Consider the following 26,334-nt stretch of genomic DNA (forward strand, 5'->3'; position numbering starts at 1 on the left):
AAAAGTTTCTTGCCATGAAAAAGGCTGTTGCCTCTAATACACGAAAGTGTCATGCTGCGAATGTTCCTGGTTTTACAGTACATCTCCAGTACAGTATCCTACTATGTGATTTTTTCCCCCACTCATATCCTTGCACTGTACATTGTGGTTATGAAGCAATAAAATCAATGTAATGAGTACTGAATCATACACTGTAACGAATGTAGAGCAGTGACATCATGGTTATGCCATCGTAATGTGTATGGAATTCATTTTTGGGTTCTTTTTCCTGCAAAAACTGTTCAAATTTTGTTTGCTCTTGATTGTAATTAACTAATTGGCCTTCTTGTAGGTTGCCTATATGTTACATTATATGCTTTTTGTTGTTAGTTTGATTTGTAGATCAACAAGGAGTGTCAAAATTTCATGAATCAGTTCCTTTTGCAAGTAGCTGTGTTTCTTGTAGGAGCATCTAGAAAAATGAAAATGAGTGAAATCTCTTTTTTTTTTCTCCAACAACAGAAAAAACAAAATAAGACATAACACCTGAGTATTGCACATGAGTTATGTAATGTAATTAACTTTTTTAACAAATAAAGACAGAATAAACTGACCAGAAAGAATATAAATTATTAGATCCCGATGGAATCCCATTTTCTTTGCTCACTTTTCCACTAATAATTTATATTCTTTCTGGTCAGTTTATTCTGTCGTAATTAACTTTTCTTACACTTTCCTAGGGTAATATCTTTACTAACCACCAGGATATTCTAAAAGGCATGTCTATGTCGTTGGGAGGTACAAGTGTAAGAAATTGATCTCATTATACCCCCGCCAAACGAAGTTTGAAGGGGGTATATAGGAATCAGCGGACGGTCGGGCGGTCGGGCGGTCGGTCCGTTGCAAATCTTGCGTCGCGAACTACTTCCTCAGTTTTCAACGGATTCCCATAAAACTTGGCACAGATGTGTGCCTTGGGTTGTAGATGTGCAAGACGTATTTTTTGACAGTACCCAAAAGTACGTTGCCATGGTAACGGCATATTATGGGCAAAAATGGGTACAAATCTTGCGTCGCGAACTCCTCCCACAGTTTTTGATCAATTTTTATGAAATTAGGTACAGATGTTCATCTGAATATGTTAATGTGCAAGACACATATTTCCGCAGTGGCAAAAAGTGCGTTGCCATGGTAACGGCATGTTATTGGTAAAATATAGGGCAAAATGCTTCATGGCAAAACTGCTTCATCAGTGTTCTTCCAATTCTCATGGAATTCATATTGAATGTTTGTCTTAGGATATAGGTCAGCATGACACATTTCTTGACAGTGACAAAAAGTATGTTGCCATGGTAACAGCTCACATATTATGAGCCAAAATGATGGAAAATTTTGTGTTGCAAACTACTTCCTCAGTTTTTGCCCAATTTCCATGAAACTTGGTACAGATGTGTGCCTTTGGTTGTAGATGTGCAAGACGCATTTTTCGACAGTACCCGAAAGTACGTTGCCATGGTAACGGCATATTAATGGCAGAAGATCAAGGAAAGATCTTGCGGATTTAACTACTTCCTCAGTTTTTTGACCAAAGCTTATGAAATGTTGTTTTGACCAAAGCTTATGAAATGTTGTTTGGCGGGGGTATAACCAGTTGCTGTAGCGACATTTCTCATTTTCATTGTTGTAGATACCAGTATTCACGTTATGGTATAGTGTGAGCAGGGTGGATAAAATACTTGAGCAAAAATTCTCATTTCAGATACATGAGAGAACATTTAGAGACAGGTCGTAACCTCTAGCATACAACTCAGACATATTCCTCAGATGTGCATTGGCGTACTACCCTAGGTTTCAAATTGCCGCAGGTAGATTTCATTTTTGATGCGATATGAGAACATTTTTAAAATGTACTTGCTACTTTTTTGTAAGGCGGTCCAAAAGTAGAAAACTGTTGTTACATAGACTGAGATAACATTCTTTGAAACATGTATTTTAAGCTGTCCACAAAGTCCCATCTATCTCCCATGACAAGTTTGCATGAGGAATGACATCATAGCTTGAACTCCTGCTCCTCTGCACTTTCTCCACATGGAGAGAGACACCGTGCAGTGCAGGGTCACAGCATCAAGTAGGCAGACTGCCAGACACGACTGACTTGAAGAAGGTTACGTAGCGTATACCGGGATTAGGGGGTGGATTTGGCAGGCTTACATTGCTAGACTAATCAAGCAAGAACACAAAATGCACCTCGGGAGAGACCATTTACATCGGAGGGGGACACGGCTCCTGTTGATGTCTGCTGTCCCATGTGCAGAGTTTGATGTAGGTCATGTTCCTGCCGAGAGTGCATTTCCTTGGACTATGTCATTGTGTCATAGCAAGAAATCTTTATTTTTTTATTTTTTTATTTTTTTTTTTTGTGATTGAGGTCTTTGCTTCGTCTTGAGTGTAGCACTGATAAAAGTACTGCTGCACTAACATGTGCAATAGTTTTCAATTTCAAGAGCTGTCCAATAATCTTCCTAAAATTTCTTGAAGAGTGAATGTCTCAAGCAAGATGACCTGGAATATATGTGAGCTCCAGCTCATTGAGGCATATCAGTGAAAGTGCAAATTTATTTCAAAATGTCATTCAAAAATTTAACTTTCTTATTGCACAAGTTTCCTCCAGTTCCTTCAAGATGAAGGAGGGGGGGGGGGGGGTGACTCTTGTTATTTTCAGTTAACATTCCTGCACGTACAATGTAGGTGCTCACTGATTACATTCTGAAAAGTCTTTGCCGTACAATATGTCATTTTAACCGGTAAAAGTACAATTTTAATTCGGCCCATTTCTCAGCCCAGAGGATTTTTAGTAAATGAGGGGTTTTATCTCCAGAATTCATTGGTTACTTAGTTGTGCTAAAAGACAGTAAAATGACATCATTTGTCACTTTGTAGTGCATTACCCATTTCCTGACTGTGTTGTTATCAGTAATGTGATGATGTGGCTTGAATGTAAGCAATTATAGATCTACTCTTCCCACTCAACTGTTGAACTATCAATCATTCCACATAGGAGTAATTGATGAATCAGTCAATAAGATGATGATTTACCCATGTCTGTTTCGTACCTCTCGTATCATGCTCGTGACACTATAGAGTTGGTTAATCCATCACTTGAGGACCCAGCTCTAGGTACATCCATGTTACTGATGAAAGAAATTCACTGGACTTCAGACATCCTTAAATATGAGTTACATCCGTGTCTTATCTCGATCCATCTGGCTGTAATCCAAGAAATCTGCTCCAGTCTTTGGAAATGAATACACTTCTATACATTTACAAGGATTCTTAATATCTTGCATCTCACACACCCCCGCCCAACCAGTCACATGACTTGTGTGATTGTGTCAGAGATTGCACAGGACACGCAGTGACCCAAAAATGTAAACATGCTCTGCCAATAAGTTCACATCTTAACCTGATTAGACAGTACACTGTCTGCCCCTAAAGTCACCCTCTTCAGTGCTGTCTGTGCCAGGCAGGTGTTCCTGTGGAGCACTGCTGCTCTGACTGACAGAATCATGGTGGGATTTTCGTCACATCTGACCCACCCCATCACCCACACCCCACCCCACCTCACCCCATCCCATCATCCCCCGCCCCACCCCACCCCACTGCATCTCACCCGTTGGTGGAGACCGAAAGTGAGTCAAGTGTCAGGACCCGTTTAGGGAAGACCTCTTCAGTCAAACGAGGGCCCCCCGTAGGTCAGGGTACAAGGCACAATTGTGATCCTTAGAGGCTTGGCAAGAGGCGAAATGTACACAGCCCTGGTATGGATGACTACCATCACAAGTTGATAATTCATAGTTGGAGTAGCGCGTGACCTTTACACCCCAGTCACTCCCCTACCCTTCTTTCTACATAATTTTCAGCACCAGAAAAGACCAGTATCCACTATGAAGGGATGGCTTGGAGTAAGGATCTATGCATTTGTCTGTGTTCTTTTCATCACTCCCCCATCTCTTTGCTCTCTCTCTTTGACACTTTCTCTTACATTCTCTTTTTCTTTTCTTCTTTCCTTCATCTCTTCCACTCACTTCTCTGGAGTAGCCCTGGTAATGTATCATGATTTTCACGCAGACTGTCTAGCTTGTCTCTGGTCTGTGTCTCGTAGGAAATGATGTCTTCTTTATGTCCCACACCTTTAATCCCATGTGTGTGTGTATTGTATGTGTGTATGAGGGTATACTTTTTTTTTTTTTAAGAACATACAATACATTTTTTTCTTTTTTTTTTGTTTTTACAAATCAAACCATGTATACAAAAGTAATATCAAACTCTGCCTAAATCTAAGAAAGAGCTATCTTGATCAACCTGACCAAACTAATCAATATCTGCTTCATAACAGTATCACTTGTGCTGCTGAAAATAAAATAAAAAGAGAATGTGATTCAGCAGCACAAGTGAGAAGAACAGCTGCTTATTCTTGTTTGATTTAGTATTATTGTGAAAAAGAACCTGATATTGAATGAAATTCAAACAAATATTATCATTAAAAAAAGAAAAATCTTGATGGAATGTGGAATCTAAGGAAAGCTAGAGTCATTACCTTGATGGTGCATTGCCTGATATTGTTTTACCCTTAGCTCCTCTTACTGTATACGCCAAATATTTTGCAAGGTTTTTATTTTCGTGAATTTTGCGAGTCAGGTGCTATTCGCGAAATTAAAGACATGCAAAAATATTGACTCTGATCCCGATGTGACGTACGCGTGTACACTCTGTTCAATACAGGCCTCCACGATCGCGAAATTAACCACTCGTGAAATTGTAGGGAAGTCCCAATTCGCAAAAGTTTAAACTCACGAAATATATGACGTATACAGTATTCCTCTATCTCTCTTTTTAGCTCTTTTCTGCCTTTGTTATTTCTCCTTTGTGTAATTTTTTTTGTACACTTTATCATGTTTATTCATTTAATTTTGTTCTTGGTTACTTAGTAATTTTGAGAAGTCAGTCCCTTATTGTCTGTGCTTTTTTAATAAATTTTTCTGTTATTCTTAAATTTGTAACTTTTAGTTATTTATTTTCTAATTTCCTCTTTTACCAGATTATTTTCCCCCATCGTGTTACACAGATTTTCTTTCCTGTTTTGTTTGATATGACAGTACTTTCCCTTCTATATAAAAAGTTTTAAAAACGATCTCATTATATTACCTTTCACATATAGACCTTTTTTTGAGCTTTACTACTCCCTTTTTCTAAACTGCAAATTACTTTTATTTTTTCTCTGTTTTGAACTACCCCTTCTTTATGTTATGCTGTTCTCAAATGCACCAACTCTGCAGATTTCTCTTCCAAATTTGTTATCAATCCAAAACATCCAGTTATCACTCCCCACTATCTAATAATCCTTGTAAGCCTCCACTCCCAGTGCTAGGAAGTCTTTTTGGGCCTTCACTCTCTCTCTCTCTCTCTCTCTCTCTCTCTCTCTCTCTCTCTCTCTCTCTCATTCTAAAGCTTAAGCTGTTTGTGTGCTTTTATTATTTTTTGTCTGTCTAGCCTCGTCCTCCGCCTTCTCTTTTCTCACTCTCAACATTCCCTCTTCCTCCGTCTCACACTCCCCCCGTCCTACCTCGCTGGCAGGATGCTGGAGGTGTATAGCAAACTATTCTTCACGCACGATCAGCCCAGAAGAAAGTACACTCCACCGATGCGTGAGCCCAACAATTTGGGAAGCTGCTTCGCATTTTCCGCTAGGCCACTCTTCCAAATAAGTTGCAGCTAGTGCCAAGTTCAGGCTGGTTATTCAATCATCTCGCTTGCCTGCCCCTGTTTCTCATTAGCGCCTCTTCCTGAATCCTGTCACCTTTTCCTCATACGTTGGACTTAAAAGACAGTAAGAAACTCTTGGGACTGGTTGGGATGGGGGGGGGGGGAGGTTGAAGGGGATCTAAAAAGAACCCCCTCGCTCTGACCTTGAGTTAACACTAGCAAAATACAGGAGCTTTGCAAGTGATAAGTTAACAGTTGGTCTTGTGGGCTGAATGGTGAATTCTCTACTGTGGGAAAAGGTGTAAGAATCCATGCAGGCAGCTTGTTATGTGGGCTGCCTGTCGGAAGGACCTATCCAGCTAAATACCACCGATATCGTTTCTGGCCGACCAACTCTGTATGTTTGCCTGCAATGGAAACTGTGAAATGGTCGGCCATGCATGAGAATGAGGTTGGGTTGTCTTACACTGCATGTGGAGAGAGAATCACAAAGCGAATGAATTGGAGATACAGGACGCAATGTAGATACTTAGCCTTTCTTACATTGCCTGAGTGAGTGATTTGATGAAAAGGGGTCTCAGTCACAGCACACTATTCACATGGCCTGTGTGTATTGTAAAGAGGAGACGATATAAGAGGCTTTGTGCTTCTATACAGTGCAGACATTACTGCATGAAGAAAAGAAAATGCCATCTACATGTTTATCAATTCTTTCATGCATCCATAATGTTGACAAACGTTTTACTCTGTTATTCCATGTTTTTTTTTCTTTCTTCCATTGTTCTAATTGGTTTTGTCTTGACAATATCTTTATATTTGTACGCAATGAACAAGACCCCAATAAATTATGCTGCGCAATGAACTGCAGGCTTAGGGAGTTGCTGTGGGCAAAAAGAATTCTTTGTAACATGATGCTAAACAGCAAAGCATTCACAGTGGTACCCTGTGTTATGTGTTGTATGTCTTTTTGTGTGTGTGTTTGTGTGTTGGTTTCAGCGTGATAGCACATTCATGACAAACATGTATCCCGACAAAGAGAAAAGTTTGAATAGATTAGCATTTACGTGTGCAGATGAAAATGTGCAAAAGTGCACTTTCATTGATGAGATGCAGTAATCTGTTCTAGTAAACTGTAAGAGCAAAAAACATGGAAACATGAATAAATAGAGGCTATGATAGATGGAGTAGTGTACTGAGTGAGATAGAGAGAGAAAAATGAAACAAAAATCCAATATTATGTATGAATGTTCCCATACAAAGAAAGAGAGAAAGATAGATAAAAAGAGAGTATGAAAGAGAGGGGAGAAAAAGGGGAAAAAAAAAAGATTAGACAAAAAAAAAGTTTGGTCTTTCATGGAAGCTATCATGATTCTTTCTTTTTCATCTTTGCAGAGAATCTGGAGCCTGACGTCAAACAGAGAGTAGTAGTCATCACAGCCAGGGTGCACCCCGGAGAGACACCTGCTTCTTATGTTTGTCAAGGTCAGAGGTCATTCTTCATCCACGTTCACCTCTAGTTACTGTAAATTTTGTAATTTTCATATTGTGCGTTTCACTTTTGCGCATTTCGCGAGAGCCAAGATTTGCCAGATTAAAATGCATGCGAAGGTTCTTTTCTACACTATATGCATTGAATGCCAGTGGCAATTCGCGAAAATAACATGGCGCGAAAAAAGGCCATCAGCTCCATTTTGCAAAAATTAATGCCACATAAATTTCTTGCTTTGCAGTACTGTACAAACAGACAAATTTGCAGCATGATGCTGCATTGTGTAGACAAAAATATTTCCGTGCATTTTTCTTATGCAAATCGTGGTTCCTCACAAAATTCATGAAAGCTTCATGCACATGAAAATTTCTAGTTTTACAGTACTATAATGTATAATATGTTATTCATGCATTGGGCGTTGTTTTTCTTTTTTCTAAATTGGGACTTATAAAACAAATTTTCATATGGTTGAATATCTGATTGAGAGCCTCTCTAAAAAGGTTTGAATAAATACTGGTATTGCTGACTACTAATCCTGCATTGCATAAGCCACACTTACACATTCATTGCATTTGCATGGGTCTTGAGGTTTGTTTGTTTGGTTTTTTTTTTTTACTCTCTCTTTCTCTCTCTCTCTCTTACTGTTACTATAAATGATTAGTGAGGGAGATGAACTATTGGCAACAGTTCATTTATGGTAACAGCGATGCCTCAAGTTTATTCAACTTGGCTGTCTTTGGATTACTGAAAGATTTTTTATAAACATTAAAAGATGATTTAAAAGTTTGAGTTGCACTTTCGTTAGTCTAACTGTCAAACCAGTTGGTAGTTTAATGTAAGATTGAATAGATTACAATTTATGCTGATAACAAGGGCTACTGTCATATGAGGTTTGGTGGAAAGAGATAGTTTGTGTAAGTTGAGCTACTTCTTTTGAAAGTGTATTTGTGGGGAGAGGAGGGAGGGGTTGCGATGCAAAGCAAGTTAGGATGATATGACACGAGTTGGTGTGTGTGCCCATCAAAGTGCCCTTGGGCTGAATCTCATGCATTCCTCTGGAGGCGTGAGCGGAAGGTTTGTGGAAAAAAAATAATAATATTGAACCGCATCACACCATCCCCCTCATCCAATCTCAGGTGAAAAATTGTCCTTGATTAGCGAGCACATCGAGGGTCATTAAAAGCTCCCTGTCAAAGTCACCTCCATTTTCATCCTCACCAGGTGACTGGTATAATGGATTTGATTACACTCTGGTGTATAATTCAGTGATTTAGTGGAGAGGGGAATAGATAAGAAAGAGAAGGAGATAAAGGGAGGGAGTGGGGGAGAAAAGATAATGCTGGGATATTTGCACAGCCTTGATTAGAACATCTGTGTGTACATTCATTCCATCTTCTAATACAATGGAGTTTGATTAATGTTACTGCTGTTAGTTTTATTATACCACATTAAACCACAGGGGAAAACACATCCAAATACACAAACCAATCACTGATTGTTTTTATGAACTTGATGTGATTATCTATCTTGCTAAATGGAGCCTTGCCATGGAAAGGAATATGATTCAGATTATATGATGACTTGCTCTTCATCACCTAAGTTTATGTCCCTGATATCAATCAAAAGATGGACAAAAATATGAAATGAATTAGTCATTATAATTTGTATCTGTTCACCATTTTTGCGTGCATCAAAATGATTCACAACGTCTTTGCTGAGGACAAGGACATTTTGTGCAGCAGGTGGACTTTTGCTGTTTAAAAAAGAAAATATCAAAATTGTGCATAGATACTTTTTTAAATAAAGTTATGATTTCTGCAGTTTATCGTGGCTGGGGATCAGGGAAAATGGTATGCTGTTACAAAGTAAATGAATAATAGAAGGATTTTTTCATGGGCATCTTGTTTAAATTCATCATGAAAATATTGTGCAGTTTTTGCTTTTGTGACAATCTCAGGCCAAATACAATAGCTCTTAAACGATTCCATGATGAAGTAATCTAGTAGTCAGAAATTAAGAAAGATTAGTTAAATTTCTGTTGCATTGTTGTGTACACTAATTTTGTGTCATGAAAGCAAAATTATAATGTGTGTAACTTCTGTTTTGTGGTTTAAATTCAAACAGTGTCTGGAGCACCGTGAATCATCATGTCACTAATGACTTTGTATCAGTATCAGAGAGTGTACAATTTTGCAGCTATTTTACAGTTTTACCTATAGCCATGCAACATTCTTATCAACCAATCTGTTTGTAAAGAGCACCAAAGTGATAAGTTTTGTGTTGTGTATGTGTGTGCTTTTCCAGGTTTGCTGGATTTCTTGCTCAGTCAGCATCCAGTGGCCAAGGTTCTCCGAGAACATGTTGTCTTTAAAGTAGTGCCCATGCTGAACCCAGACGGTGTCTACCTTGGCAACTACAGGTGAGTTCTGAGTGCCACCACGTTGAGCCACTGATGGGAGAGAGGGAGAGAGAGAGAGAGCTTGCTTTGCTGATGACAATCCCATCCCTTCTGCCTTCACCTGTGTCCTAGATCACCTGGAAATTAAAGTTTCTGATTATTTTCCTTTTAACATTTGTTGTGTGTGTATGTGTTTGTGTTCATGGGAATGCATGACATTGATTGTTTGATGGCAAAGTTTGTTATTGAAGAAAGATGTTATATTAGTGCCAGAAGAATGCTAGTAAATTCTGATACCTGGAAATGTATGTTCTTGGTTTATATTATATGTAGGTGCCGCAGCTCAAAGGAAACTTTATACAGTCAAATATGATTCTAATGTGAGCGCTAAATTACCAATATTTGTAAGCATTTATATTTGAACATCTCTTCCACTTTTATCACATATTTCCTGTGATACCCATGACCTGTATTACTGGCTCCAGGACATGACACCTTTATAGCAGTTTCTTCTCTTTCTTTCTCTCTCTCTTTCTCCCTCTCTCTCTCTATCTATTTCTCTCTATATATATGAATAAATATAAACATATTATGTAGACACACACACACACACACATATATGTAATACAAACACACTTATATATATTGTTGTAAGATTTTATTTCAAGGTGTTGCCTCAAACCTAAAGGTCAAAGTACAATATTCATGAAAATTCTACCTGACAGATAATGTTACTGTTTGTTGAGTGGTGAGAGATAAACCAGAGTTTCTCTGAATCCTGTGAAATGAAGAAGTGAGCTGTCGGTCCCACGTCTTCATGAAAATGGTCAGATGATGACTTGAGAAGGGTTTTGTAATGATGAGGGTGTTTTGTGTACCGGGCTGTAAAGTCTCTGATCATGCCTGCTGATCCCTAAAGGCGTATACAGTGTTGTCAGTGCGGGTCTTTGGCTGCCTGTCTCTCCTCAGGTGCTCCCTCATGGGCTTTGATCTCAACAGACACTGGCACGAGCCGTCGCCCTGGGCTCACCCCACGCTGCACGCCACCAAGCAGCTCCTAATGGACATGAATGCAAACCCAGTAAAGAGTTCCACTATATCAATTGCAAATGTGTTTATTGCAGTATTCCTTTTCATTCTTAGTTGAGCTAGTCATGAGCCTCGCTTCCTTTTGCAATTTGTGACAGGAAAAAAAAAAAGGTCAAATCATTTGCATTTTCCGGTCTTTTCTCGGCTTTCTTTACCATATTTCATTGTCAGTTACCTTCAAATGAGATTGCTTACTGTGATGAATAAAAGTTGTTTTTGTATTTTGTGTGTTCTCTACCCTTTCAAGTGAGAGTTTGGCTTTAGGCATTTGACTAATGGCATGAAGATCAAAAAGAGCAGTCATGTGATCTCTTACCTCTCAACTCTTTCTTCAGTTTTCATCTACCAATTCCTACCACAAGAGACTTGTATTGTAACATAGTGTTTGAATAATATTTATATGAGACTATGTGTTCGAAATACAAGGTTTTTATGTAGTTCTATCGCATTTCAATCGTCCATCCTGGAACTCATTCCATTATCCATTTTGATGGGTAGCTGATGTATACTAAATGTGACCTGCATCACAAAACCAACAAAAACAGTCACATGCACTGATTGTGTGTGAGGACTTAAAACAGGTGAAACAGGTCAACCTAGTCAATGTTATGTTTTTCGTATTTTCTGTAAGAGCAATTCTTCTTCTATATTATCCTTAAGTTTGGAATCATAGAATGAACGCAAAATTGTGTTTTTGGCAGTTTCTAGAAGAGCTCTTTTTTTGTAATGTAGAATAGTGTCCTTAGGTGGGTCTTAGGGTCCCCTTTTCATTTCTTAAAAAAAACCTTTACACACTATTCACTTTCAACTCCAATAAATTTTGAAAGGGTGATGCCACTGCTTTGAAAGTTTGCATTAGTTATGAATATGATATGTTAATGTGCTCAATATCAGCATAATCTGATAATCCCTTCCTTGTTGTTGTTAAGGAGATATATATCCTGTCTTTTTGTCCCATTCATTGTATAGAGCTCGGCTGGATAAAATCAAGTGCTTTAGAATAAACCCTAAACTTCATCAAAGCCTCTTTCCTTGGTACACATTTTTCCAGTGTGTGTGCTTTCTGTCTATATTGAGATAGGTTAAAAGAGTCCATTTGAATTGATTTATACATCATTTTGAAGCTGAAAGTCTGCTCTTTCAGAACCTGCCCTTGACAAACATCCATATCTGGCGACTTTTTGTTGGTTTTGTGATGCAGGGTCACAGATATTTGTTATGAAAATAACAGTCTTCTTTATATTGTTTTGAGTTAGCTGTGACAAACACATGTATGTCAAATTTTTGTATGTATAGAAATGATATCAGATATCAGTGAGATCAATGTGAGTTGAAAGTTTGTTGGTCATGTCACAGAACATTGAGGTCGATTTCTACATCGACATCCATGCCCACTCCACGCTGATGAACGGATTCATGTACGGCAACGTGTACGACGACCCGGTGCGATACGAGAAACAGGCTGTCTTTCCCAAACTCATGTTAGCCAATGCGGATGACTTCTCAATGGTGAGTCAAACCTGCCTTGGTATTACACCTGTGCCACAAACTCTCCAGAAAAAATTGCTCGTTTTTTTTTTTTTTAACCCTTTAATTCCTTACTTTCTGTGTTTTCCTTCATTAATACTCACATTATCCACTCACCTTTTTGTGTCATTTCATTTTCTTCTCTCATGGATTATGACCTTAAATGTCTCTTACACTCTCCTTTGATCTTATATACAACTTGCTGCTTTTTGCATCTTCACTTTTTTTTTTGTATATGTCACACTTTTCCTATTTCTATGCCTATGTGGTTAACCATTGAAAATGTTATCTCTTGCTCCAGATAACTATGTCATTGCTTATTTTTTATGAGTATACATGTTACCAAAAAAGATAGCCCTTCTTTCCTTCATACCAGCTCTTTCCTTTTGACAATAGTAGCTTTTATTTTTTTATATTTCCTCTGCAGGCAAAGCTCAGAACCTGCTTTGATAATTGAGCAGGCATTTCCATTAAGTTCTGCCTCCTTTCTTTTGTCTTTATTTCCTTTTTAGCCAGTATCTTTTTTATCTCTTTAACAAACAAACAAAAAAGAAAAAAGAAATGGATGAAATTTTGTTGTATGTTTGAAAAATTGACTTTGGAAATTATTATGCACCTTGAAACTTTTTGCTAAGAGTACAAACATGCTGGCCAGTGAATTATGCCCCAGGTCAAGCCAACACTTTGAGTTACAGTGATCATGATAGATCTGATTTGATTTCAATAGGTGTGTCGTCCATGCTTCGTCTTTTGATAAGAGTCATTGATGACATTAACTGACTGAAGGTTTGAGTGATAATAAGGATTATCCTAAGATTATCTGATGTGAAAATGAAGCATAATAGATTCCCTTTGCTGCCTTTTAATTACATTGAATGGAATAGACATGCGCTTACTTATCTTATTAGTATTGAATTCCCAGAAACAAAGGTGAGAAAGAGGCATGTTTCTTCATTTGCACCATATTCCTCCTGCTCATAAAATTTATATAACACACACTTTCAGAAAGGGCAATATGCAAAAAATGAAAAGAGCAAAAAAAAAAAAAAAAAAAAAAAAAAAATCACCTGTAGCTGGCAACTCTGACCTTGACTTATTCTCTTGAGCTTTGGAGCACAAGTTGATTAAGAGAAACAAATCTGATTAGATGAATAGAAAATGCTCAGCCAAGTGGTAAGAACGAGGGAAGTTGAAGGGGAAAAAAAGGATGAGTATTTTTTTTATATTTTTTTAGTAGTTGGGGAGGGGGAGAGATGAGGGGAGGGGATGGAAGTAGGTAGAGGATGGGGAAAAAAAGAGAAGAGGAATGAAGCTTAAAGATTGCTTGTTTGGAAAGACGTCCAAATCACATCAGTTTGCAGTACAGAAGACAAGTCCAAGGTTAGGCAGGGCCTGGCGTGGGATGCATTTAGCAACGGCTTATTACCATTCGCTGCTCGCTCAAGTACGCATCCCCCCCGGAGGCACATCTCCACGCCGCATGTCCCTGGCCCGGGCTCTCCCGCACACCCACGGTCGATGGCTCGTGCATATGCATGAGCTGTGTGCTGATGTCACGGCTGACATCACTTTGAGTCATTGGATGCGATCTGTATGTCTGGTTCCATTATGACCGCAGCGAGGATTTCTCTTCCCCCCACAACCAGGAGCAATGATTCCCCCTCTCCTTACTTGTGAATTGTAGGGAAAAGTTTAAGGTCATGTGAAGTCAGGCATGTGTCAAATACCTAATGCACATCTCTCTTACCCACCATTCCACTGCAGGAAAACACAAGACAGGGGAAAGCTTTAATGAAAGCATTACATCATTATTTTAAATCACAGAAATAGAGAAAGAGAGAAACACAGAGAACTGCAGAAAGAGTGAGAAAGAGAGAGAGGGAGAGGCGAAGAACTTGTTCCTTCGCTCTGAAGATTTTTTCCAATCTGTTGAATAATTCATGAAAAGTTTAACTTTCAGTGCGGCGATGACTCATACGAAGAGATAAGAGAGAGTTTGTTCAGAGAGGTGTAAATTTCGCAAAGTGAGCACTGATGTAAGCTGGACTCTAGCTCCCTTTGCCTTCCATCAAAGTTCAAGTAAGTGGCCCCCGTGATACGATGGAGTCAGATGTATGAAGGGTAGAGCTCCTTGTGGTGGAATATGGATTAATCATGAGGCTCAGGTGGGGAGCAAGGTGTTCAACTTGGCTTGTCAAATTTCATGTGCTCCTTCTTGGTGATTCACTCTTTCCAGAACAAAGTTTTTGCCCAGCTCCCATTGCTGATGCTGTTGTTTTTTCTCAGCATTTTCCCCCTTTTCACTGTGTTTGCGTGTTTTTCCTTCTGCTTCGCACTTCTTGTACTTGTACTTGTACAGGTACGCGAGGATGTTGTTCAACTCACCGTGTGAAAATTACTGCATTCTGAGAAATCAGTGACTCAGACTTCTTCAACCAAGTTGTGTATTTTTGGATGAGTTTGAGATGTTGTTGATATGCTTGGCTGAGGCAGTCAACTGTTACCTCAAGCAGTGAATCATCCATTCCAAACTAAGTTTGCCTGTTGATTCAAAAACCCTTTCTCTTCAACTTGCACTCAAAGTGTGCTGTAGTTGAACTTCCAGTCGGCTGCATTAAAGAATTGAAGTGCATTAGTTGTCTTGCTGATGTAAAGATAATGACACTGATGATGATTATAACAATAAAGATAATTGTTATGAAGTAATAGTCATTATTTCCAGTTTTGTTCCTTCTCTAGTTTGCTTCTTCAATCAATATGATTATTTGACATAGAGTTACTGATTACTATCATTGGATATTCATCACATACAAGGTGGAATTGACTTGATAGAATTCTTTTCTTGTGTTTTTGCCATTCTGTAATTCTTCCATTTTAAACTTCTAACTACCATTAAATGATACTGATGATCAAGTACTGTATACGCCATATATTTCGCGAGTCTAAATTTTCGCGAATCGGGAATTCCCAACAATTTCGCGAGTGGTTAAATTCGCGATCGTGGAGTCCTGTACTGAATGGAAAATGTACATGCATACGTCACATCCACATCGGGATCAGAGTCAATATTTGTGTCTTTAATTTCGCAAATACACTGTAGCACCTGACTTGCGAAATTTGCAAAAATAAAAACCTCGCGAAATATTCAGCATATACAGTATAGCTGTTGCATTGTCATAGTTTGTAGATGTTTCCTGTCATTCACCATTCTAAGCCAGAAAGCAGAATGGTTGAAGACTGTGGCAAAAAAAAAAAAAAAAAAGAAATGAGCATCTTTCCATTAATTTATGAGCATTGGTGTGTTGGAATGAATTTTATTTGCTCAGGTTCTGGTATGTCATATATGGGAGAAAGATGGTTCCACCTTTTCCCCTTCTCTTATCTGTCCAACCCCCTCCCATTTCCCCTCCAGCCCTATCCCCACCACCGCCCCCATCCCACCCCCGCCCCCATCCCACCCCAACTGCTACTAAGCACTAAGCACCACCAACGTGGCACTGGACTGGTCATTGATCTCAGCCATCACCTAGCCAATGTACTCTCTAACCTTTCCGTCCCTGTCTCAAGACATGAGGTGTATGTATCCCCCTCCACCCCTACTGTCCATTTCTGCCCGAGGAGAGAAACCCCACACCCTCGGATATTTTGCTAACTTTCTCCCAGCTCCTGCACTTCCCCCCTTCAGGTTAACAGGGTTAAAAGCCCAAAATGAGATCAGACTCGCCCGCATCCCTGATTTCATCCTAGGTCGGGATGATACCTAGTTTGGTAGCGATACACTCCCATCAATTCTGCCTGCCCCTTGAACCTCAGCCCGGCAACCCAGCCCTACCGGGCAGGATATCACCCGTGGTGATATTTAGGGAGGCGGAGCTGGCTAATTGGTGGTAAGGTGACACCAATTTGAAGATGCCTTTGGGCCCCCATCGCCCCAATTTTTTTGTCAGCCCTGGTGTCAGATTGCTGGCAAACATTGATTTTGTGTGTGTCGGAACTGCTGATGTTTTGTCTCCCCTGGAATATCTGTCGCTCTTTTCCACTCCGTGATGATACTTCAATGTGCCGTCTATGCCGCACCCCATCCTTTATTTAGTGGAAGGGGGTAGGGTGCGAAATGTCTTAAGTGTCCACTTCTAATTTTTCCCAGTCTTTCCCTATGTCTCTGCTTCTTTGTTCGTGTGTATCTCCTCACTCTCTCTTTCTCACTGTCATATTAAAAGCACAGTGCCTTCATCTTCATGTGTCTCTCACCATAGTGTTCTAGCTTTCTGTGTATAATTGTGCAGCTTGTACTCTCTTCTGCCTCACTGTTATTCAAGCCCCCTTCGGTTTATCTTCAGCCTTGTGTCTAAAGTTAGCTTATATGCCAGCAATCAGTCACGGTTTTCTGTGTATTTATAGTGCAGACTTGGTTTCCTCTTAAATGCCAGGTAATGTCTACCTCCTACTTTCCATGTTTTTTGTTTTGTTTTGTTTTGTTTTGTTTTTGTTTTGTTTTGTTTTTGTTTTTAATGAATTTCAACAGTTCTCCCTTTCTGTCTGTCAGTAGTCAAGTAGATGACAAATGCTACACTGAAAATGTCATGTTCATTACTGTATCTCCATTGACCCAAGAAGGACTTTGTTCACTTGTCTCCTCATTATCTTCGTCGGTTGAGAATGATAAGGGCGTTAGTTGCCACAAAACCCATAGTGTTCAAGACAACTTAACAACCTTCTCATTCTCAACAGACGTATTTATATATCCTAACCGATTGAGGACGAGTCCCGAGTATACTTGGGCAAGCCTCAATGGGACATGCGTGTTGTAGCAAAATCAAACCGTCCTCAACAGGTTAATATGTTGTTTTACTTCTTCACGTTTGTATGCTTATTTTGTAACAATAAATTCATATCCTGTTACTGATTTGAAAGCTTGCAAAGCTGTTTTTCCAATTTCTTTTTTTAGGAGATCCACACAGTAAAAAAGAAAAGGTATACAGTATTAACATCAAAGAGAATGCTAGAACAAATGTAGTTTGGACTTGTGTAAAATGATGCATATAATTAACAACTTTCATCATCTAGTGAGCACTCCTCTTAGCATGTATTAGCAGAAGTAAATTTTAGTATCCCTTGACTGTCCTGTGTAGATGAACACGTCTTTTAACCGAGATGCCGTCAAAGCTGGTACGGGGCGGCGCTTTCTTGGAGGCATCCTGGATGAGAATTCTCTCTGCTACACGCTGGAGGTCTCCTTCTTCTGTTACACCCCTACATCATCCTCCACTGTAGTGCCCTATGATGAGGACAGCTGTATCCTTTGCCATGGCAACGGGGGCAGTGATGGTGACCGGTGATTTGGATGATGCTTGTTGTCATAACAATTGGAATAATGAATGTGATGGGGGTCACTCTGAGTGTGTATATGTGTGTGTGGGGGTATGTGTGTGTTTGTTTGTGCTAGTGTGTGTATGTGGAAGGTGAGTTGATTTTATATTGATATCCCTATAATCCCTATATATGCACTGGACTTTTACTGTCACTGCAGCATAACTTTTATATATTCCATTTCCTATGCTGACCACGGATGGCATTTCAAAGTGCTTTGTATTCAGTGGCAAAGGTGCTATAAAGATATTAAGTATTATTGTTGTTAATACGATATTATTGTCATATGTTTTTTGTTTGTTTGTTTGTTTGTTTGTTTGTTTTTTCCAAGGGATAAGGCCAGGAAACCACTTTGCCAGATATGCAATGTAGTTGTGTCTGTCAGCCAGTGTCCAGACACTCTGTAAAAACCCTGTACAAAGTATCTTCTCCTTTGCCAATCTAATGTTTGTTTTACCTGAATGGGTAAGATGAGGAAAGTCAAGTAGAGTTTATGGCACATGAAACTCATAAATCACAATAATTTGGACAAGCTACTTTACATGAATATTTTTGCTGCATTTCCTTTTCACAAAACCTTTCAATCATAGTTGAGCAGGCACACCTCCACCCAAAGCCCCCCCCCCCCCCCCGCAAGCATTTAATCAAGAATAAAAAGAGTCAAGGAAGAAAGGAAAAAATAGTTTTTCAGTGTGTTTTTCTCCCGCGTTTTTTTCACCATCTCTTAAATGAAAGAGAAAAACTACATTAGGTAGAATAACAATACCTCATTTAGACAATTGCAGACTTACCAGACACCAAAATACCAAATATCTTACTTGTAACAAGACATTTGTGTAATGAGGTTTACGCTTTCTTGAAATGATGTGGGCTATCACTTTTATCACTTTTTATGACGTAGATGCATTGTACATGCAGACATCATACTTGGATATTACAGTAAAAGAGATGGGAAAACACCATTGTACATTAAATGTCTAACAATGACTGTGAATCAATAGCTTAATGCTGTCATTGTTTGTTTTTTTTTCCCCCCACAATGCCACTTCTTTCAAGAAAAAGAAAATACATGCTGAGGAAGCACAGAGTAAATTTCATTCGATGTACCCCCCCGCTTCATGTGGTTCTCCTGCTTTAAATGCATTTGTCTGGCATTTTGCTATCTAGATTAATGGATACTACAGTTTTGATTATTTCAGAATATACCGTTAACACCATTGCAACACGCTGCTTACTGTGATGAGAATGTAGTTTAATGATCCCCACAAGACACTGAATTCAGGATGCTGAAAACCATTTTTCCTCAGCAGCGTCTTGAGAAAATTAAAACCAGATCATCCTATCGTCTTCCAGAGTAACTTGTGACACTTGTAGAGTCCTAGTTATCTGTGAATGTGGGAAATATTGGCACTTTTACTGATGGCCAATTTCCCTCACTTACAATGATTGTTGCAGGGACTTTTATGTCTCCAGATGTGAGTGTTAATGTCCTTCTTGTGAATGCCAGTGAGACTCTTTTAATGGCCTTAATTCATCACATAGCAATTCATCATGCAAAGTGCCTTTTGAAATAGTACAATGTCCACTTAAAACATGCCTAAACAGGCATTTACTGGACAAATGCCACACTTCTCTTTTTACATGTAAGAGTTTACTAAAAAAAAAAGTATTACGTGTTTCTAAGTTTCCCCCTTTTGTTTTATTAGAAGTGCTGTGGGGGATTTTTTAAATCTTTATTTTTTGACATTGTCATATTAAAGGACAGAAATGTTCAAAACACACATTCACACTGCTGCAAAAGTGTACAATATTTCTCTATTTGGCAGAGTGTGTACATCTAAACACTTTTTTAGACTGTCAGAAATATGTATTAATATTTTGATGGCCTCATGATCATGAAAACAGTAGTTCTATCAACCTAGTGACATTGGCTTGTTTTTATACAACTCTTGGCATCAATGTTACTGAAGCTGAAATGTTAATAATGTTAACAATGTTAATAAGCTGTAAGTTATTACAGTTGACTGATGACTAACTTTTTGTTAATTTTTTTTTTTGTCATAGATCTGTTATAAATATTTTACCATTGATTTTTATCTACATATCTTGCTGATCTCCCCTCTGCCATGGAAAGCTGATTAGATATCTGAAATGCAGTCATCTTTGGTCAACTTATTGCTGATTGCAATTTATTTTTGTAAATAGATGTATGTCTTATGTAGCTCTTCACTCTGGTTCGTGGCCTGGAATGTGAGAAATTAAGTGAAAACATTGAACTGAGGCTATCAGAGAGAACTGTTCACATGTACAACTATACAGCTATTTCTGAATAGGCAAGACAACCAAGGACAATCTTGGAAAGGATGAAGAAAAGTGTTAAAATGTTCATTGAATTAGATTTCTCGATGCAAAGTTGCAAGTTCAGATAACTGTTACAACCAATCATCAGCAGAGACTTTAATAGCAAATTCTGATTCTGACATGAACTTGTTGAACTCTAACAATTGGCCCTCCATGACAGAAACTGGGATGAGTTAGGCATTAACATGAAACCAGAAACCCATTTTGCTTTATGATGTAGTCATTAGAATGGTGGTTTGGTGTTCACACTTTGTCTAGTTTCGATGAAAAATCATTTTGGATTACCTACGTCTTCTTCCAAGTACACAATACTGCATTGCTAAAAGTTGTGGTGCTCAGTGACAGCCTCGCCTCACTGACTACACTGCATCTAGTAGCTCTGTCAGGGCTTCAGTGAGGGATACTGTAAAACTGTCGCAGGAGTGCGGAGGAACGGGCTGACCATTAGTCTTGTGTCAAGCTGCGAGAATCAATGAGAATGATTAACGTCTCCTTAAACATTGCGGCGCCAGCGAGGCAGAGCTAATGCTCTCCAGAGACAATTCAAGCCAGGATGGTGAGATAAGTGTGATGAACCCTAATTACTCCCCAGCTTCTAGGAGAATTCTGAAAAGTACATTGTCCATTTCATGAATAGTACATGACTGGACAGTGCAGGTAGATCTATTACACTGCTCAAGTAACCCTGTGACAGCAAAATACAAAATGGCCCTTTTTTTGGTGTATTTTTCATGTTCAAGGGTTAAAGTGATTTTATTTTTTTAAGTTGAAGATTGTTGTCACCAGAAATCTATTTATGTTGGTTATGAGAAAAGTTTCACCCAAGAGGACCTTTACTAAAATGAGCGTTTCTGGAATTATCAATGTATAGGTGAAATTAGAATCCACTGTAATCTCCCTTTCTTGCCTCATTTTTTAAACATAATGCAGTGAAATAGTACCTAATCATGCTTCTAAGCATTCTGCTATGCAACAAAATACTGCAGGTTTTTATATGAGACCTATTTTTGCTTTGAATAGTTGCAGTTGCCCTAAACCATCAAAAACTCAAGTTTTCACAAATGCAAGCATTCTCTCAAAGTAGCTGTCATGAAACTGTTGGAAAGATGGCTGTAATCGCAAATTTGGTCGATCTCATATCTATCAAACGGCCATTCTGGGATTATGAGGCTGTTTTTAGCTTAATTGAATTAGTCTGTTTGAAATAGTATGCCTACACTACAGATCTACTCTGACTTTGCTTGACTTTGTTCCAGATTTAGACAGGAGATAGACCTACATTATGTAGGCATGGGTGAGGGTACCACGATGTAAAGGTGCAAAGTTTGAATTGATAGGCACCATTCAAACAGACGTGTGCATTGAGGAACATATTATAACCTTAACACTTGTGCTAATATCCCTTATGATCAAATCACCTCCCTTCTCACATTGCAAGAGGAAATGTTATTAATCAAAGGACCATTCACATTCACACAATATTGACACAATATGATTAAAGAAAAAATAGATGTTGCCTATGTATATTTTCTTTGTACAACTGTATGAGCTTATTGCCTGTAGGAACATAATGAGTCCTGTGTAAGGTCCAATGGAATGTAAGAATCTGGTAGTAAATTGGACAGATCATCAAGTTATGGTTCATGGTAATAAAATGCTCAGAAAGAAGAAAATATGGCTACCTTATTTTCCACAAAACAACCCAATCAGTATAGTATGCTTGGTGTGTCACAGTGAGTTTAATATTGTGTGGCTGTAGGCGCATGGGCATCAATGTGCACATTACAATGCCAGACTCTGCTTAAAGCTTGTTCCGTGCTACTTGAAGTTATCTCCTACCGAAACTGATTTTATTAATGATGTAAATCAATCTTAAGTCATTCCCTGGACTGTAATGTTCTCACAATTTATTGTCTCTCCCTGTTTTATATTTTTTTCAAGGTAAGGGGAAAAAATGCAACAACATGGATTAATCAATTACAAATCACTACAGTGTGTCAGCCCATGTGCTGTATCCATATAGCTGATCACCTAACATCCGGCATTTCTTTTGTCTCTGAAAATCAATTAAGCAGGGTGGTGACTGTCTGTGTGGAATCTCTACCGGTAGGCAGTCAGTCGCTTTTGATTAGCCTGAAATGGACACGCACTCAGATGAGCTATTCCATTAATCAACGCTCTCATTGTTTCTCTGCCACAGCCTCGCTAAATCTTTCATGAGCCTCTTGTTGTAGAGTGGTGATGAAATGGAGGAGGGTGGGGGATTTTTTTTTTTATCTGTTCTTTTTTTGATCTGGAATTGAGATGGTGAGCCCAGGTAGGCAATAGGTGATGTCCTCCTTGTTTGTTTGATCAAAGTACGACGAACTGTCGTGCTGCGCCAGGTAAAACAGGTACGGCAGTAAACAACATCGGGTGTTTGTTTCAGGGTTACGCATTTGGTATCCGGCGGATGACTGTGTCGTGATTAATGTGGACACAAGAGAGATGCCCGCGCTCGTGGAAGAAAATGAAAGAATTTCACGGAGAACACAGAGATGAGAATTTACAATCTGGCTTTTTGGGCTGGATGAGATGCCGTCTTGTTTGAATAGGCTTGGCTTTCTACTACTTGCACAGTAAATTAACTTCCACAATGTTAAGCATAGACGTGCCAGTACAATGAATGGGGAGTGTTGTTACACAAAGGGCTATCCGCTGCTATTTGTTGAATTTCACGCATGTACCTGATATCATAGGTGGGCAGGAGATTTCTTTTCCTTTTTTTTTTTTTTTTCTTTAAGATTCATCTTCAGCATACCAAAGAAAAACAGAAAAGAAAAAACTCAAATGATAATAATGAAAAAACCGAATTGAATAGCAGGAGGCAGCACCCTCAACAGTTGACATTAAGATGGTGCACTGAACAAATTGATTATTTATGTAGGATTTTAGAGAAAATGCAAGACAATCCTATATTTAAGTATAGCTGAATACCTTGCATTTTAAAATCAGTTTACACTTGGAGAAAAAAAAAATCAATTTTGATATTAATCTCAGCTTTTACATTCCATGTACATTTGTCTACTATTCTGGTTTCATTCATTAGCTTCTGTTGCATTGGGATGTATGAATTTTATTTATTTTATTGCATCAAGAGTAATGTGTTGCATTGTGGGAATTCTCTCAGTTGAACAGCATGGTTTTGGGCGATGCTGATCATTTGCATGTTTTCATTTTTTGACGCTTTATCTGAAAAAGACAAACACTCAACACATAATGGAATATAATATATGATAAATGAAATATGATGTAAAATACAGGCTTCTGTCAAAAACTGAATAAGAATGAGTAAAGCCATTAATTCTGTGAGAGTACAAGTACACTACTTGTCACTCTTTTACTGAGAATAATTAAAGGCATAATTTACCATTTGCAGATGAAAGCATTAGTGCTTTGAAATAGTTCTAAAATGTGAGTTCGGGATAGAAACAACCACTGTCGAAATTTGAATCCGTATAACCAATGTTAAGTGTTGTTAAATACACAAAATGTGAACAATAGTTATAATAAAAATGTTTCCAGACTAAACCGTGTACAGTTACGGTTTATGGAGAAAAACCCTGATATCTACTTATATTTTAGGTTTTATTGCAAATATTTCATATGGTAGGATGTTTTATGGTGCAACAGACCTACACATATGCATCAAATGTGATATCTTGAACATTTTTGAAATCACTGCTCCCAAAGGTAAACTGGACCTTTAAATGACAGTTAGTACATGATGACAATGATTGCTGACAAAATGCATAATGTAAAAAAAAAGAACTGCAACTGTGTGTATGTGTGTGTTTATATGTGTATGTGAATGGAGATAAAAAAAGAAGAAGAAAAAAATAAATGTAAATGCTATTCCCCTAACAGGATGAGCCTTGAATATATCAGAGCATGCAAGGATAATGTGTTCTGGATGTGTGTCGAGAGCATTATGGCCTTATCCTATAGAGCAGTGTGGTAGAAACAAGCAGAGATTTATCCATTCTTAACCACTGGACCACAACCAGATATGAAGCTGGGCAGGAACCTTGTGAAGACATTTCTAGACTACTACAAGCTCTCCTCACTCATCACTCCAAAGCCCGCTGCGAATGTCTCGGCTCTAAATCAGTTCAAGGTAGGTTCTTGTCTTGCAAGCTCACCGTCAGCCAATTATTTCAGAGTCAGCTCAAAGCTGACTGTATTGTGTAATTGTGCCACTTTGCCACAGAAATGGAAACATTCATAGAAAAACACAAGGAAATTGCTATGACAACGGGAGTACCAGCTGAGGACCTGCTTTGGCTATGGGTTTTCTTATCATTTTGAAGTTGCATTTGATATAGGTCTTCTATGAATTTCCTCCCAGATTGCTAGGCTCACTGATACACATAAATGTACACACACTCACACACTTTATGCACACAGGAAGAAAAGGAAATTTGCACTTTCAGAATCAGTTGACCAGGGTCCAATTTCATATAAAGGTTCAACCATGCATATTCACAATGTGATATAAGATTGTCTTTCCTAGCAGACATATGATGTGATATACTGTAAAATGAGGAATGTTCGCGTGCATTTAAATTTCGCGAATTTCACGAGCGCGAGGGTTCGCGAAATCAAAATGCACACGAAATTTGTTGTCTACACTATCTGCATTGAACGCCAGTGGAAATTCACGAAAATTTCACGCCACGGAAAAGGCCGTCGGCTCCAATTCGCGAAAATTTTGTGCCGCGAATATATCATGTTTTACAGTAGCTAGTTTTCTTGCAGAAAAGTGTACTTGAAAGTAACCAATGTAAAAAGACAAAAAAAAAATAGAATGAAAGCATTTCTTTCTTGCCTTTCACAGAGGAGAGAAAAATCTGCAAAAGGTCAGAAGGGCGAAGGTCAAAAGACAGAGGGTCAGCGGCGAGCTTACTCTGAGATGAGCAAGTACATGAGGAACAATGGTGAGACTCACAGCCACAGTGCGCCATCGGTCAATGGGTCATCCGCCGTCCAGCTTCGCTTCCACCACCGCGAAGCAAAGAGATGATGACCGCCCTCACAGTGACTGTTGACCGCTAGACCTCGCGCCTCTTGATACAAGCCTTTGGATTTCATTCTTAGAAACTGTGTGGACAATGCTGTAGATGAAATGAGTTAACTAAAAAGAACAAGTGTTGAAAGAACTAGACTATGGTGTCCACTCACTGGCCAGGGTTCCCCATTATGGTCTGTTAGAGGAGAGACATTTAAGAGTGTACTAAAGTTAACCCCTTCAGTGCTTGCAGCAGTGTTACAGCAGCCATTAGAGATCATTCATGATGTGGAATCCAGTAGTCACTGTGTGAAGGTGTGAGTGAGTGCAGTGCTATCTGTAAAAGAAGTAGAGGGCAGCTCTGAAATCTGTTTGTCCCTAAATCTGATACAGAGCAGTTTTCTGTAGGAAGCCCTTATTCCTGAATCTCTTGGAAACATTCCCAACCACAGAGTTTACCTTCTGTGCAAATGTTTTTTCACATGCAGAAGAAATGAAAAGTCTTTGAGTGCCATATTGCCTGCTACATGAAGTTATCTTTGATCCTAACTGTAGCAACTGCAATTTCACCTCTTATAAATGCTGTACACTAATAAGGTGGAGAATGTCATCAGAAGGTGACGGATTCAGAATGAAAATAGGTAAATTGGTATGACTTGTGAAAAGTAATTTTGCCAGCAATAGGTAACATCGAAATAGATGAGCAATACATGCACAGATACAATGAGAAGTTTGTGTCATGTTCCTCATGAAAATATACCCTGCTTTCTTATGGCTGAACACAGAGGCCTGAATGCCTTTTGTAGCTGGACATTCATTGTTACAAAAGGAATGAAACTGCAGAAGCTTTGCTGATGCTCATTGGCGATACATCTTACCAACAGTTTGCATTTCAGGTTGGTCCAACCTATGATATTTTAAGGTGTTAAAACACACACACACACACACACACACACACACACACATACACACACACACACACACACACACACACACTCTGACAATACCCAGTTTGAGTTTGAAGTTATCTAGGGACAAGGGGAATTTAACTTGTAAAAAGGATTTCTTGTGAGGTGGTTTTTTGCAAATCAAACAAATTAAGAGTGAATTTTGAGAACTGTAGCAGTTATTTTATGAGTTCAGTTTTATTTTCAGTTTCTCATTTTTCTTTAAATGGCAAAGCAGTTATATTTAGGTCAGATAATTCTCTTGTAGGATGATTCAGATACAGTATCGATCTCTGCATAGCATACCCTTAGCTTGAAGAGATCAGCGTAGGTGCAGTGAAAGTGTGGTGTTAATTCCTATGTA

The 26,334-nt window shown here is 38.7% G+C and overlaps 1 protein-coding gene across 1 annotated transcript in view; it reads left to right on the top strand.

Annotated features, from left to right (window-relative positions):
- Window positions 1–25,906, top strand: part of LOC140236898 (cytosolic carboxypeptidase 6-like) — a 100,253-nt gene extending 74,347 nt beyond the window's left edge. Inside the window, exons 7-13 of the mRNA XM_072316833.1 lie at window positions 7,135–7,224; window positions 9,536–9,650; window positions 10,599–10,710; window positions 12,075–12,227; window positions 17,378–17,540; window positions 24,023–24,132; window positions 24,853–25,906. Of these exons, the coding sequence (XP_072172934.1) occupies window positions 7,135–7,224; window positions 9,536–9,650; window positions 10,599–10,710; window positions 12,075–12,227; window positions 17,378–17,540; window positions 24,023–24,132; window positions 24,853–25,038 (929 nt within the window). The 3' untranslated portion in view covers window positions 25,039–25,906. The remainder of the gene's footprint in view (window positions 1–7,134; window positions 7,225–9,535; window positions 9,651–10,598; window positions 10,711–12,074; window positions 12,228–17,377; window positions 17,541–24,022; window positions 24,133–24,852) is intronic.
- The last annotated feature ends 428 nt before the right edge of the window (window positions 25,907–26,334 follow it).

This window comes from Diadema setosum, chromosome 13 (genome assembly GCF_964275005.1).
Source record: "Diadema setosum chromosome 13, eeDiaSeto1, whole genome shotgun sequence".
NCBI classification, from domain to species: Eukaryota; Metazoa; Echinodermata; class Echinoidea; order Diadematoida; family Diadematidae; genus Diadema; species Diadema setosum.